Genomic DNA, 16,711 nt, shown 5'->3' with positions numbered 1-16,711 from the left:
TCTGAAGCTTCCAGAGCATGGGTGATTGATTTTCTGCAGGCTGACTGTCTTCAATTTCCACAATGAAAGTAAAAACAAAAAGATTTTTAGCTTGATGTCAGTGAATGACCAAGGTGAACAACACAAACTGTTACATTTCTTAACTAGTGAATGCTTTCATGCCATAGAAGCATCAGATAAAGCACATTCTGCACTTAGCTCGTCCTGAAAAAAGAATAATTCATGTTCCACATCCTTAACAACCTTAACAACAGAACAACCCTCTGAAATCCAGATTTCAATTTAAAATATTAAAGCACAAATACAAATGAAGGATGGTGGCTGGGCGCAGCTACAGTCTACTGTTACCCATTTAAGATTACTTCACTGTCTGTCTTGAATCTTAAGCCCCCGACTCTTCAGCCATATGATAAGGTATGTAGAATTACAGCCCAAGCAGAGGCTAATCCTACTGTTTCCAAATAAGAACTTCTCATGGGAACAAATACACATCTCAAAAAAAGCCATAAAAGATGCTGAAGCAATCCTAACTGTAACCACCTCTTCCTCCATCGCTCTGGTTTCATTATGTAAACATCTTCCAGTCAAATCTTTACAAACTATGTCAACAAATCATCATTTCCCCCTCTTTCCCCAGGAAAACCGTGCAAGGATAACTGTACACATGTCCAAGAGGATGTCATTTTATTGGAGGTCCACAGGTCATTGTATCACATTAGGGAGTGGAAGAATCTCGTGGTATGGCACAACACAATACCTCACTCTAAACACTTAAACAGAAGGTTAAATGATATGCAACATGATCAAATCAGTAATTCTCCATCTTCTAGGCACCACTGATTAATTTAAAATAAACTTTAATAAATTGAAAAAATAATATAGTCCATAAATTTGTGTGTTGCACTGTCTTTAAATGAAACAGCACTTTGAAAGTCACAAATAAAAAAGCAGCACTTTCTCTTAATACCAACACCACTGTAACACATACTGTAGCGTGGCATGCAAATCCATATCTGCAGTCTTTTTTTTTTTTTTTTGTATTAACAAACGGAATGGTAATTTTCTATCTCAAATATTAGTAGCATAACACGTAAGTGCAGATCATTCTGGCCACAAGTGTGGTAAGCCTTAGCAAGTGTGTATTACAAGAGCATAGAACACAGAGCATGACACTTACATCCAAGAACCTCTCTCTTTTGCACTGTACACGGTGTTTGTTACAGGCTGCCTTCCAACTTGCTGGACTCAAGCTTCAGGAAACTAGATTATGGACCATTTCTGGTTTTGCTTAGAAATAAAACGCAGTCACCATCAAAGCACAACCATTAACAACCTGGTCAAAAAAAACCATGCCGTAGCTCCATCGAAAAAATAGCTTGTCTGTTTAGTAGACTCCATTACGCGATAAAGTTTCCATTATAGGCATGTTACGAAGTCTTACAGTGGTACTGCAGCGTCATTCCTGTTGAGTAGAGATGTGTGTAGACACCGAGAAAGGGTGCAATGTTCCAAAAAGCTGTTCAAACCGAGCTAAGCTTCACAAGACCACGCACTGAGTCTTCATGCAATGAATCCTGGCTGGCTAGACTCAGGACGTGCATTGTATGGCTGTGTGTAATAGGACTTCCGCTCGGCAGCATCCCAGGGGGTGATGGAGCTTCTTCAGGAGTGAGAAACTGATGACCTTCGTGTTCCTCTTTTAACGGTATCATGTCTGTCAAACCTGTATCTGATGTGAGATTTGGCATAGAAGATGGTGGTGTCGGTTGCCCTAGGGTTAGACTTGCACAAGGCCCACTGATAGTAGTCTTTCCTGGTAAAGGTAGCTCTTCACTAGTTATGCTTGGCTCACTCTGTAGTAGGGGGGTGGCAGCAGCCTGCAAAACGAATTTAGTGCTCTGAATGCACTGATCTTGGTCACACTGCAAAATGGAAGGGTGTCAAAATCATATAAGGCAAACAAAATAGAGGAAAAAAAAAAAAAAGGGAGAATATGGACAAAAAGATATGGAAAAGAATGGGATGTGAAGAGAAAAAAGAAAATCATTAGTGTCATTCCATGGTTAGCCACCCAAAAATCCCATTGCATGCTGCCCGGGGGGGAGGAAAAAAAAAAAAAAAAAGCATGCATGACTGGGCCAGTGCTTCGGATTACCATCAAAGTAAATATGATTTTCAGCGTCACTTAAGGGCTTTGGTAACCTCTAAAATAGTCTTTTGTGAGTCCTGTAACTCCAACGCTTTGCTTATTCTTGCCCAAAGCCATTTGGAAAGCCGAGCTGCACGCTGCGTGTGCAACTAACTGCACCGGCACCCCAAAACCTCCCCGATTCCAGGTGAGGTGGATCGCTTCCACACTACTCGTTTTACCCGAGAGTAGCCAAAAAAGTCCAGAGAGAGGCCCAAAGGCATGATCCACGCACCCTTCCAAGTTCAAAACCACTAGGCAAGCGTCTGTCTTAAATTGGTTTTCGCGCGTTGAAATTAAGGGGCTAAAGAATTTTTCCAGAAGAAGAATTCCATCACCTTCAGGTGGTTTTGTAAACATCTAGCTGGAAATACAGCCTCTACGAGCAAAAATTCCCCCCCTGCCACTTGATTACATTATAGATACACTCTAGAGAACATACTACACTGTTCTCAATACTCTACAGGATGTGCAGAAATCAGGCAGCGCTGCAGATGCATTAACTTGGTATCAACTTCCATGAAGTTGTGGCTGCCCCATCCCTGGCAGTGTTCAAGGCCAGGTTGGATGAGGCTTTGGGCAACCTGGTGTAGTGGAGGGTGTCCCTGCCCATGGCAGGGGGGTTGGAACTGGATGATCTTTGAGGTCCCTTCCAACCTGAACCATTCTATGATTCTATGATTTTTAGGCTGTTTCTTGATTAATTCGATCTCGACAACGTGAAGAATCAAGGTACAAACCACAAATTTTCTGGCAAGCGCTTTCAAAACAACAAGCCCAAGTCAGCATTATATAAACCCAATCGGGCTCAGTGAGTACTACCAGGAACGCTTTCGGCTCTACATCATTCCTAGGAACTCTTTATACAAAATTTACATTCATTCCTTGAGATGACAAGGCAGGTAAGTGTTTCAATAACGTCCAGCTAGCTAAGTGGGTAGTAGGCTACTGCCAAATTAAGTTTCTTTAACACAAACTGGCATGATTTTTGAGTTTCCGAGGACAATATTTAATTCAGCACCTGATCAGTTACAACATCTGCAGATTTTCAAAATCCTGTTAGATACATTTGCTGTTCTGCTGTGCAAGAGAAACACTACAGTCAATGAATAGAACTATAACTCCCATATAGCAAAGAAAACTTGGGAGCAAGCAAAGAGAGTAAAAAAATATATCCATATATCACTGTTCTTATTTCAGAGTTTCTGTGAAAGCAGTTTCTGTTTCACCACTTACTTCTTTGATCTATATCAAATTACTGAAAGCCATTACAAATCCAACATCTGTTCAAGATATTCTTAATCATACCCGTTGCTGCTAACATCACAGCAATTCCCTAAAACGCCCATTCGAGTTTAACAAGCCTCCATAATAAACTCCATACGAACTCATGGAAAGACTTTTGCTTCCTTTACTGTGTAATGAAAACCACAACTATGAATGCTTCCTCTGATATTTTCAGGTTCCCCCAGTCCACCAGTGAATAGCTTAATGGTGGATGCACACACACTACACTCCAAGCGTGCGAGCTGACTACTTGGTCACAGCGGACGGGCAGTATTTTACGTGCGTCTAAGTGGTTTAGGAATCCCAGACCAACTCCTTTGTGACAGGCAGAAGTCCAGTCCTTACTCAGATACGTATTTTCCAAGACTTATGCTTTCAGAAAGATAAATGCACTCACCTCCTGTTACATAAATTGAGTACATATATATCGCAGGCAATTCCCCCCCCAAAATGATGAACAGCCCCAGCCAAACAACTGAAGTGGTTCCATACAATTTCAGAGGGATTACTCACAGCTTAAAGTCAAAACCTTGCACAAGCATTTACCTTTCAGTTAGTAATTCAGTGTGAATAACTCATTTTTGATCAATATACTGTTATTCACGCCAGCTTATTTCAATTAAACTATAACCCTTCAACCAACCTTACTGTGCAGACCTTAAAGATCTGTTAACTGAATTTTCAAACTCCAAAAAGACCAACAGAATCCATCTTCTCTGAAAAGCAGTAGTCAAAAAGCACGTTAAATAACAAAGGAATGCCTATAACCACTGGGGTACATTGAAAACAAATAATGTTAGCAGCTGATTCACTGCTTTAGTGAAGCTTCAGCACCAATCTTCAAAAGGAAATCATTAATATGTTCCAGGCAATACAAGTATACAGTTTTAAATTAGCTGAAAGTAATTTACTAGAACTCATTGTATAGTCTGAATTAATTTTCTTCTTACCCAACTCTAGTGCATTTCAGCTGAATCAGTATCGGAAAGATAAATGAGCCTCATAAAGCTCCACGAAACAGAGTGTTATAAAACTTTTTAATGTGCTGTATATCTCTTCTTCATCTTCCATGCACTTGTCACTTCCCTGAAGCCTCTCCTCTTACTCAGATACATTTCAGATTTTCATTTTTTGGTTCTATTTAACAGTGATCAATGTGAAATTTCTCACGAAACAGCTTTCTGAAGTGGCCAGGGTGGGGTTTTTACTAGAAAAGGCGGATGTGTTCCATGAAGCTCTCAAAAACAACTGATAAAAACAACACGTACTATACAGGTAGACTATTCTTGAGCCTAAAGAGCCAATACAAAACTGAATAAGGAAATCAGATTTGTTTATAGTGTTGGCATGGTGGTTTTTCCTTGATTCTGTATTTCATAGATTTCATAGATTTCTAGGTTGGAAAAGACCTTAGAGATCATCCAGTCCAACCGTCCCTAATCCCCATTAAACCATATCCCTAAGTAGATCATCCACCCTATTCTTAAACACATCCAGGGATGGGGACTCAACCACCTCCCTGGGCAGCCTATTCCAGTGGCTGACAACCCTTTCAGAGAAGAAATACTTCCTAACATCCAACCTGAATCTGCCCTGACTAAGCTTATACCCATTTCCTCTTGTTCTATCACCCAACACTAATGTAAATTTCACTCTTAACTAAATGAAATTTAGGGCCAAAAGTCTTAATAGCTATTAATCACATGAATTATTCAATGCCAGCATTTCAAATAGAATAATAATAATAAAAAAAAGCCTATGATTGTAACGAAAAGGAAGCCAGGCACTGAAATATAAATTGCTAAAAATCTACTGTAGAAATTATTACACCAGTACCTTCTTACATCAGATCTACTGATTTTATTTTCCACTTACAATTTCCACTGTTTCAGAGGAACAGCAGATTCTGAAGGTAAAACAACTTTAACAAGTTCTACGAGTACAGAAGTTCAATTATATAAATGCATAGAATTTTTTAGCCATCTCTGTATTTGCTTTCACATCAAAAGGCATAAATAAAAGCAAACTAGACAAAACCTAAAATTCCGCATTTATTTCACAAATAATAAATACAAACAACTAAGGAAACAATATTTTTGATTTTTTTTCTTCTGAGGAAAATCTGTTTTTTTTCTAGTCTACGCAAAACATACATGTTAACATAGTTGTTGTACATGGCAATATATTTCTCACATTTCTAATGCCAAAGCCAGAGATTACTTTGAATTTAAAATTAACTTTGTTAAAATTTTTCTAAACGCTGGCAACATGAAAGAATTGTTACAGTTCTCAGAAGATGGCAAAAAGAAGGTTGAATTAGCTCAGCATCTCTGAGTAAAGTACAAACAAGAACAAGTTTGGAGGAGACTGATAGCACTGAATGACAGCCCTATGAAGAAACAGAAAGGATGCTGGAATGCCATACTAGAGGGATGGAATAGATGGGTAAAGATAGAGGGATGGAGCTGTATAACTGCTCCCAACAGCTGGAGGATTTCACACTCAAAATCACGTTACTGCAGGTACTGAGCCACAAACCCCACCCAGTCAATGCCTCCAGTACCTGTAGTGCAGTGCACCAGGAGATGGACGAGAAGAAACGCTTCTGAAGCTGAAAGATAAACTATGCCTGTTCCAGTGATTTTACTTCACACTAGCAACTGTTTATTCCTACAGCCTGAATGTCCATGAGTGGTTAGAGCATGTTGGGGGCATCCTGGGAGCACATCTTCTGGGAGGAATCTGGTTCATGTGCTCTCTACTGCTCTGCAATGTCAACGAAAACGCAGCGGATCTGCGCAATCGGAAGAATTGCTTCTAAAACACACCTCAGTCCCAAGCAAAACGCTGCAGGTGATTTACTGCATGTGTCCTTAACTCATTTGAACTGGGAAGTAAAACGCTTGAATGAAAATCCTCTGTCATAGAATCCTCTGCCAACCTTGTCTGCAGAAACGTTGACTCGAGAAGAGCCTCAAGTTCCACTTGGGCAACGATAAATCGTATTTTGACGTACGACAGTTGATAGACAAGGAAACACACTCGTACAACTCCCAGCAAACGGGGCTCCTACCCTCGCTGATCTTTGTACTTGCCAGCAGAAATAATTACTCCTAATAACGAGAACATGGAAAGCAAAGGAGAAGGTCTGCTAGGATGGTCAGAGTTCGAGTTCCTTGGATCAGCAGGATTCTCGTTTCCAGGTCAGTGCTAGGAATGCTGATGTGAACGTTCAGGAGAGGACTTTACTGCACGTCTCACTGGTAACGAGCGTTGCACATGCGTTGTTACGGTTCCCATAATTTTCAGTGGTACGAATCAGTAAGAAAATAAACACTAACTAAAGAATTTGCATACAGGAAAGGAAAGGGAGAACTGGAAATACGGGAATTTGGCACACAAGGAACAAGTTAAGCACTGGAAAAGAGGTGAAGTACAATCTATCACTTTATAAGGCATTAGAGAATTCCCAGAGACATCATAGTGAAAATAAAAGAAACTAATTCCTCTAGAAAAGTGCTTAGAGTGAGATGAATTCTGTGCTTCTTCATAACGGATTACTAAAGAATAAAATATCCTGTATCAAAACCCAAGAATCAACTTGGGCTTTTAAGAGAAAGCTAAATACTGCAGAACAGTAGCTAACGGGTTTATGGTGAAATAAGAACTTTTTTTCAGAATAAAATGGAAATAAACCTTAGAATGAAAGAGAAAGAAAGAATACAATGCAGAGAAAATTACGATTTCATAATATGTGAAATACTGTGTTTCATGCAAAAAAAAAATCTCAAGAAGAGAGACATTTGGACAATCAAACTAATGAAGAGCTTGTAGAAATAATCAACGATAAAATGCAATAGAGAAATAGTTTGGAAATATCAGATCTACAGATCATTAGTTCCAAGTGACCATGCTTGTCACTTGGATAAGGATATTAAGAAGCTGGATAACGAATTTACCAGATTAATTTCAAGTTATATTGGAAAAGAGATTAAAAACACTGGGAATGTACCAGGAAAAAAATAATTATGTGCTTCCAGCCTTTAAATAAAACTTCATCTCTCAGTAAAATAAGGGAGATACTAAGAAGACACTAAGGAGAGAACAGGAGGAAAAGCTTTTTTTGTCAAGATCTAGAAAAAAATAATCATAGTATGGGTCGATGAAGCACTGATTATAGCAAAAAATCTGACTTTCTGAGATTGTGACAAACTGACTAACGAGCACGGGTAGCTCCTATATGAACTATTTAAAGTCTCAAAGGCAAAGTTACCACAAAAGCTGCTAAATAAAAAAATCGTACCCCACAGATGGTATCCTGAATAAGACACAATGTATTGCACTGAAAACAAGTGTCTGGCAAGTTTAAAATTAGCCTGATATTTATTTTGAGGTTAAGTGCAAAAATGATGCTATACTAAAAGATGTAGCAAAATAAGTGAAAGCAGAACGTGACACTAAGCAACCCAGAGAGACTGAAAGAACGACCAAAGGCTAGTTGGGTGAGGCACAAGAATTCTATTTAGAAAGACACAACTCACTGAGCAAAAGATATGAGAGAAGGGAAGAGAAGGAAAGGCAAAAAGGGAAGGAATAAGAGAAGACAAGTGTGACGGAAGATGTTCACTAAAATCTTAGAATCATAGAATCACAGAATGGTTTGGGTTGGAAGGGACCTCAAAGATCATCCAGTTCCAACCCCCCTGCCATGGGCAGGGAAACTCTCCACTACACCAGGTTGCCCAAAGCCTCATCCAACCTGGCCTTGAACACTTCCAGGGATGGGGCAGCCACAGCTTCTCTGGGCAACCTGTGCCAGTGCCTCACCACCCTCACAGTGAAAAATTTCTTCCTTCTATCCAATCTAAATCTCCCCTCTTTCAGTTTAAAGCCATTGCCCCTTGTCCTGTCACTACACACCCTTGTAAAAAGCCCCTCTCCAGCTTTCCTGTAGCCCCCTTTAGGTACTGGAAGGCTGCAATAAGATCCCCCCGGAGCCTTCTCTTCTCCAGGCTGAACAGCCCCAACTCTCTCAGCCTGGCTCCATAGCAGAGGTGCTCCAGCCCTCAGATCATCTTCGTGGCCTCCTCTGGACCCGCTCCAGCAGCTCCATGTCCTTCTTGTGCTGGGGACCCCAGAGCTGAACACAGTATTCCAGGTGGGGTCTCACGAGAGCTGAATACAGGGGCATATCTTCCTTTCATATCAACGGGCAGGAGAGACATTTTAGCACTCTACATGGATTAAGCAGTATAACACCTAGACATCAAGATTCAAGGTAGAGTTAAGAAGATGTAATGCATTCTGGAATAAAATTCAGGGAGACACACCATAAAGGCGTACTGGAACACATTTCAGATTTCTAATAACTTATTTCCTGTACTCAAAAGAGTTAAACTTGTTAACATAGTGTAATTACCTCTGATGATAATTACCTCTGCTATGAAGACAGGCTGAGAGAGTTGGGGCTGTTCAGCCTGGAGAAGAGAAGGCTCCGGGGGGATCTTATTGCAGCCTCCCAGTGCCTAAAGGGGCTACAGGAAAGCTGGAGAGGGGCTTTTTACAAGGGTGTGTAGTGACAGGACAAGGGGCAATGGCTTTAAACTGAAAGAGGGCAGATTTAGGTTAGATATAAGAAAGAAATTTTTTACATTGAGGGTGGTGAGGTACTGGAACAGGTTGCCCAGAGAAGCTGTGGCTGCCCCATCCCTGGAAGTGTTCAATGCCAGGTTGGATGAGGCTTTGGGCAACCTGGTGTAGTGGAGGGTGTCCCTGCCCATGGCAGGGGGGTTGGAACTAGATGATCTTTGAGGTCCCTTCCAACCCTAACCATTCTATGATTCTATGATGTATAATTTCTAAACCTTTACCATTTAAAAAGTATTTATGGACTACGACCATGACCTACCCATGCTCTTAAGTCAAGAAATTTCACTTTGCCTGTCCTTATCTGAAACCGTAATGATGCAAGCTGCAGTACCAGATACATCTCCTTCAAACTGGCCAGTCCTTTGCGGCCCACCTGCCTCAGCTCCAAGAAAGCATTTTTCATTTTATGCCTCTGCCTTTTTTTTCCCAAGAGGTATGCAACCTTCCAGAAGGGAAGACTAAGTCATATTCCATCTTTTGCCTAACCTTTTCAGTGAGAACATGAAGTAAAAAGGAAACCTTTTCTTCCACAAAGACATTCCCTCTACTGTTTTGTTTCCACTAGAGCCTTGGGCTTGAGCCAGTCTACTGTTTAAACCAAAGGAAATGTTGATGTTTGCATCTGAACTTCCAGGAAGAGGGATTCTAGAGAGTCTTGCAGAGATTCCTCCTCTAAGAAACCCCACCAGAAACACCCCAAAAAAACCCAACAGGATGTCACACGTCCTGTTATGCTCTGCCATAATGTGTACTCCACTGCCTTTCGCTCCAGAAGCTTCAGCAGTCTTTTTCAGGGGAGAACAGGAGAATGGTTGGTGTTCCCAGCGCTCCTGTTCCCAAACTTCTTCAGAAGAATCTGAGATGGTGCACTGGGAAGAAAGCTGAGAGAAAGACACTGTAAAGCGTGGAAAAGTACTAGGGGTCTCTTACTGGGAAAAAGGTTTAAATAGAACAATGAGGTTTTACTTGCTTACTTCTGTCAAAATTCAAATTAGAACAGGAAATCTGGTAACTGAACAGAATGGCTGAAAACAACTGAGCTGGCAGTAAGATGAATTAATTTTGGTAGGAAAAAAGAAAGTCTGTTATGTGGATGACGTTGAGATCTGAACTGCGAAACAGGGAAAGCAGTTTTGCTGTTTGCTGCTTTATGAGATGGGAGAGAGGGGAACCTGGAATTAGGTACGGAGTCTACTGAGAAGTGCAAAACCGCTGGCCTTAGAACACAGAAAAAGGAAAACATGAACAAACTGAATGCAAAGTTATGTCCCACTGCATTGTTGCCAGCAGGATATGAATTTATAATTTCTTATTGCTTCAAACAACTCAGGAAAGAATGGAAGATTTTAAATAGGGAAGAGGAAATAGTGCTAGAGAGACCCGGAAACTAAGCAGGTCTTTAACAGTTTGCAACAAAACTCAAGGGAGAAATTTTCATGTTGACAGCCAGCTGCCACTAGAAGCCAACTGGTCTCAGATAAAGACCATGAATAATACCCTGAGAAAAATGTCATCACAGTCTTAAAGATATTCCTTCCTGCCAAACACAACCTATCACATTTTTCAAGCTTTCGCTGAGAGATCGTTTTCAGGAATGAAAGATGCACATTTCCAAGTGACTCCGACACGCCAAGCCTTTCCCAGCTTGAGGAGTGTGATGGTCTAGGATCTAAGAAGTTCAAATCCTTGAAGAATTTGTGTATTTACAGGGATTACACTCTAAAATCATAAGAGCTACTTGTTTGACTTAAAGAGATACCATAACAGAGTCCTCTGTTTCTAGAGACAAATTTAGTCAAATTTCTATCAAACTGGCACAAGATTTTCTCATTAATAACTAGTAATAACGATAGTGTCTTCTTACAAAGCAAGTATAACTCTTATATGTTAAGATAATTTAATGCCAGGGGCTTATTGTGGTTTAATGATCCTCACAAATAAGAAGTCTTGACAGAGTCAGAAAGTTTTGGTAATCCCTGAAAGACCTCAGGCTATTTCTATTTGCTTTCTCTTTTTCTTTTTTTAACCTCCTTTTATCTTTTCAGAGGTACTTTTTTTTTTTTTTGAGTAAAATTTGCATGGAGCATTACCTTGTTCTGCACAATTGCACCTCTTAGAAGATTCAGAGTTAATACTGTGTCTTTAATATATTTGCTCATTAAGGAGACTAATAAATCTTCTATTTAATCCTCAAAATAAGTAAAACCAGCTTAGGAGCTACAGCAAAATTTTTATACCAGTTTATCAGTGACACTAAAACTAATCTGTCTGAGAATAGTTTGTTCAAAAGAAAGGCTGAATTTTGTCAGGAAGCCTTATGGCCTCTTTTTTGGCAGAGGGAGGGTGTCCATAACTCATGGCTTCTTTGACAAAGTCTTAAAACCCACATAATATTAAGATATGTGGATAACAATTCAGAAATAGGCACATAGGTAAGATGCTTGCCTTTGGAAAAAGATCTCTTTCCAGTTATTCTGTTCTTCTTGGCACTGGAAATCCTATCTTCCATTATGATAGCCAACGCTACCAGCAAAAAACAAAAATAAAAACTATTGGCACAGTTTCAAAGATGTTTTAAAAGCTTTTGTTGTAACAATCCAGTTGCCGTTTTTTGTTCATTGGGAGTTCAGTGTCCTCCTGCTCTTTCTTCAACACACTTCTCCCCTAGAAACTCCTCTTTGTTCATCTTTGCTTTTTAAAACACATTAGTCTAAGCAAAAACGCAGCAAAGAAGGAAATAAGAGTACGAAGAAAGTGCCATACAAAATAACAATTAGCTGGAAAATGATGAACTAGAGCAAGTCCGTGATAACTTGAATATTCCATTCAAAACACAGCAGGTGTCAACAGCACAAGTCAAAATGCCAGTATATTCAGCAAATCAACAGTGTAGGAAAGCCTCTCTGTTTTTTTAGAATCCATGAGCAATATCTATCACACTGTATGAAGCACACATCAAAAAGAGCTTTGGGTTCCTTTCTTTCCTGTTAATCAACAAGTCATTCCACCCAGAGTGTCAGCTGTATCCGTTAGTTATTACTTGATTAGTTCACATGAAAGTGGAGAAGGAAAACATTCACAGGAATCTTGATGAACAACACTATGGGATGATTCCTACCATGTTGCTCTGAGATTGTGTGGCCCCGTACATAGTGATGCCATTTGATGGTCCTGCTAATTGCGGTGTATCTGGTTGTATAAATCCTCTTCTGTCGATCAAGCTATGGAATAATCAACATAAAGAAAAAGTGTTAGAGATATTTCTGACCAGTAACCACCTCCTCTCGACAAAAAGAAAAATTTTCTATCATAAAACAGCCCTTACTACCTCGTCGATACTTTCAAATGTCCCCTTTTATTCAAATGAAGTACAAGACTTCATTTCTACTCATCAGCAAGGTAATTGTTTTCTTGTCATACTACCTGTCACATAGTCATACATACTGCCACTTTTCTGGATTTTTATCCTGGACAAAAGATATAGAAGGTTACCAGCAGATACCACAAAAATCAAGAATTTTGAACCACAGGCGTAAAAACAAATTACAAAACTCACCAGTGCAATTTGAGTCAGTATCTATTTTGAAGCTTTTGTTACCACTTTCCACATCTCTAAATAAAATGGAGCTGTTGACCACAACTCTTTGAGTGCGACCATCCAGCCAATTCCTTATCTACCGAGTGGTCCATCCATCAAGACCACGTCTTTCCGGTTTAGAGACAAGGATGTCGTGTGGGACAGTATCAAATGCTTTGGATAAGTCCAGGTAGACAATGTCAGTTGCTCTTCCCCTATCCATCAATGCTGTAACCTCCTCATAGAAGGCCACCAAATTAGCCAGGCAGGATTTGACCTTAGTGAAGCCATGTTGGCTGTCACCCATCACCTCCCTGTTTTCTATGTGCCTTAGCACAGTCGCCAGGAGGATCTGCTCCATGATCTTGCCGGGCACAGAGGTGAGACTGACTGGCCTGTAGTTCCCTGGGTCCTCCTCTCTCCCTTTTTAAAAATGGGGGTTAAGTTTCCCCTTTTCCAGTCAGTGGGAACTTCACCGGACTGCCACGGCTTCTCAAATATGACAGACAGTGGCTTAGCAACTTCATCTGCCAGTTCCCTAGTCTCAGCTCTGTATAATATTTTGTTCAAGCTGAAAAAACATCTGCAACCTTGAATATGCAAGTATTCTGGATTTCAATAGTGAAAATGTATACAGCAAAAATTAATTCACTAAGCTTTTTCTGGAATTGCTTCAGTGTAGGATGACCAAAGTCAACTTAATGAATATACATTAACAGTAGTATCAATGAAGATAAAATACTGTCCATTTAAATAAAGCAGTTCAGAGTGAAAAGACAGAAATGAAAAATTATCAAGCCAGTTTCAGAACTAAGGTTCCTAAACTCTGACAAACTCATGTCACATTTATTAGATATGTGAGAGTTTAATAAACTTTCAAATCACCCACCATGCCACAGCTAACTACTAGAAATCTTTTACTGCTGGACGTTAACTGCAGTGGCAAAAGTTCAAACAACAGATGAACAAGTTTATTTTCATTTCAGATGTCAACCTTAAATATATTTTACAAGATCTGTTCACTAACTTAGTTTTACCACAATTTACCAACTTGTCTCTTTACTACTGCAGAAAAACTTGATCAAAGCTTCTAACGGACAACAAACCAAAACTTCATCTTCTTGAGTAAACTCAAGCAATCAGAAAGAATATTTTTTTCATCAATTATCATGTGACCTCATTTGTACTGACAATACTTTTGCTACTCTTACCTTGGAGAGAGGGGCCCACAGAGTGCAGCACAGCAATTAGTAAAGATGTTCCCATAACTGTAGGGATTATAGTTTTCTTTACCTCTTTTATTTGACCACGATCCTTTAATCTGAAGAGATATGAACAAGATGCACCTCACACAATACAATACAGAAAACAGCTGAAAAATTACAAAAGGAGCAACCAGCTACCTCCATCAGAGGCAGAGCAGAGAGAACCCATGATCACACTTTCCAAACAGCTTAGAGCTTTGGGCTGGAAGGCTGGACCCTAAAGCCTTGCAAGCAAGCACACGCTTTATCTCCATAGATTTAGACAATCCAAAATCTCAAAGGATCAGTACACTCGCAGCAGGAATTTCAGCATCTAAACATAATGGTCTGAGCTTAATTTTACCAACAGGATGGCATGTTCTACAGAAGAGGTTCAACTGCAACACACCATTAAAGCCAGCAATAGAGCACTTCTTGTCAACACTCTTGGGTGATTTCTCAAGCTGCGCAATGCCACACGACATTATCTCCCCTAAAGTTCACAAATAGCTCTAAAATATTACGAAGCAACTGCAGTCACTACTACTTTTTCTCACATGCTACGTTTTCTTTCAGCTAGTCTTGCTTTTCTGTTGGAGCTACTCAAGAGCCTGAGTAAAACGTCTTACTGTATTCAACTGGAAATGTATGCTTTAAATGAAATTTCTGACCAGTTTACTTGAAATTCAGACACGTTACACTGCTGCAGCTCCCTGCCATCTGACTTTCAACAATCCAAAAGAGACATTTATTTGAGGGAAGGAGGGATAGTAGAAGCACGCTGGGTCCATCATCTGTCTTATTAATGAAGTATGTTTCTTCAAAGTCAGGATACTTGCTCAGATTCTTGATGCTGAGGCACAATTAATTTTGAGCCTGCTTAGTAAGTTTTTTCTGGTTGATTGGTAGTTATTGTAAAATTTATAATTGTAACTGTGACCTTAAACTGTAACAAAACATGTGTTTGACAGTCCAAAAGATGCTACTTTTATATTTGCCAGATACCTATGAAAAAAGGTACAACAGAAAATTACCATAAAATAATTTCAAGCTTGCAGTAATTTGTTAGAATACTTGCTAAATTCTAACAAGATTTCTACACCCTTAGCTACCTAGCTATTTTTGTTTTCTCCTGTCATTCATTTTGTATTTCTCATTTTAGTTAGGGAAGGACACATGAAGCCTCCACAAACAGTTAAACATAATTTCACACCAAAATGATGGAAACCTCTGTGCAAAATGGGACAACTGTAGAAATGAGAAAGTTGACCTTTAAATTAATGATATACTCCTTGCCAGAGGCTTGAGGCCTCGGACTGGGAAAGAAATTTCAAAGGAAAAATAAAACAAAGGATGAAATTTTTGTTTTGAGATTTCAACGCACTTTGCAATTTTTACAGTAAGCAATTTTTGAGTCAAAAAATATTTAGGACTCTCAGTGAACAAGGGATACTGAAAATTATTTATTAATTTGCTACTGCGTAAAATATACTTGTTCCTTTGTTTCCTCTCTTCTGTATTTTTTTATTTCAAGATACAGGTCCTGTGAGTGCAAATCATAACGGACACACTATGTAACGAGCACATCTTCCAGCCACAACAAATAAAATCCAAGAGATCTCTTCTGATATTTTGAATTAAGCACGACCAGGTCACTTCCTTCTTTCCTGCTGAGGCATTCACAAAATTATGCAGGCAGGTATGACTTCTCTAAGAATAAAGAGAAAAAAAACTCATTACTATTTAGAAACATGTACGTAGAAACATACTATGAACTTACATCTTCATTCGTCGTTTGATTGGAGCTGATCAAATACGTGTGAAAACCTGAGAGGCCAACAATGGACCATACTGAGAAAAAACACACCACAGCTTCCAGCACAGTAATCGAAAGTCAAGGAAATATATGCAAATGGAAAAAAAATAATTATATCCAATAACAAGTAGTTACAATTACAAAATTCAGGGTAGTCAACTTACAGTCCACAAGTGTCTTGAGATCTTTGTCCTACTTCAAAGGGGTCAGCAAAAATTAAGCTCAGAAAAGCAAGTCTACTGTCAGTAGGCTTTAGCAGATAGGCCACTGGATAGCATCTACACCAGCAAATGTTTAAGAGTCTGCAGACTGAAAAAGGCTAGAAGCTACTCATGGTAGTAAGTAGGTTTGGTAGTAGTTGCCCAGAGAAGTTGTGGCTGCCCCATCCCTGGCAGTGTTCAAGGCCAGGTTGGATGAGGCTTTGGGCAACCTGGTGTAGTGGAGGGTGTCCCTGCCCATGGCAGGGGGGTTGGAACTGGATGATCTTTGAGGTCCCTTCCAACCCAAACCATTCTGTGATTCTATGATTCTACGACTGGTTCTGATCTTAATTGTTGAAATTCCAATTCTCATGTTCAACCTGTAAAAGTCATCGTACTTGTATTCAGACAGGTAAGTTGGTAAGCACCAGCACATGGTGTTCTGATGGGGTGAGAGGAAGATCAAACCCAAGAGAGGTAACCCAAGGCGAGCCGAACAGCAAAGGCTGAGCAGATACGTTTGCACAAATATTTAGTGCACGATGGGAGCCTTGAGCTGGGAGTAAGGGTTCTAGATCCGTGCTCGGACGCAAAGCAGTAACAACAATGGAGTAAATTGCACCTCAGTCATATGTTCTAACTGCTACTCTCCTGCCTTTCTTCTGTTACTGAAGTTAAGACACCGACAGGGATTCTAACACTAGCATCCAAGTGCACCACTCCGAGTAAAATACAAAGTTCACTTGCTCT

General features: G+C 39.8%; 1 protein-coding gene across 7 annotated transcripts in view; it reads right to left on the bottom strand.

The window, feature by feature from the left end:
* Positions 1-642: 642 nt before the first annotated feature.
* Positions 643-16,711, bottom strand: part of ZDHHC14 (zDHHC palmitoyltransferase 14) — a 116,832-nt gene continuing 100,763 nt past the window's right edge. For 5 of the 7 annotated variants that reach the window (XM_086631184.1, XM_086631188.1, XM_086631185.1 and 2 more), the window contains 4 exons: positions 15,726-15,828; positions 13,913-14,022; positions 12,243-12,345; positions 643-1,922 (listed from right to left, as the gene is read on the bottom strand). In XM_086631184.1, coding sequence (XP_086487310.1) covers positions 1,521-1,922; positions 12,243-12,345; positions 13,913-14,022; positions 15,726-15,828 — 718 coding nt within the window. In that variant the 3' untranslated portion in view covers positions 643-1,520. The remainder of the gene's footprint in view (positions 1,923-12,242; positions 12,346-13,912; positions 14,023-15,725; positions 15,829-16,711) is intronic. The other 2 variants (XM_086631186.1, XM_086631187.1) reach the window with 1 other exon arrangement.

The sequence above is a fragment of the Tauraco erythrolophus genome, chromosome 2 (assembly GCF_009769465.1).
Source record: "Tauraco erythrolophus isolate bTauEry1 chromosome 2, bTauEry1.pri, whole genome shotgun sequence".
NCBI lineage: Eukaryota > Metazoa > Chordata > Aves > Musophagiformes > Musophagidae > Tauraco > Tauraco erythrolophus.
Note: the sequence above shows the minus strand (reverse complement) of the source record. Positions and strands in the feature narration are given on the sequence as shown.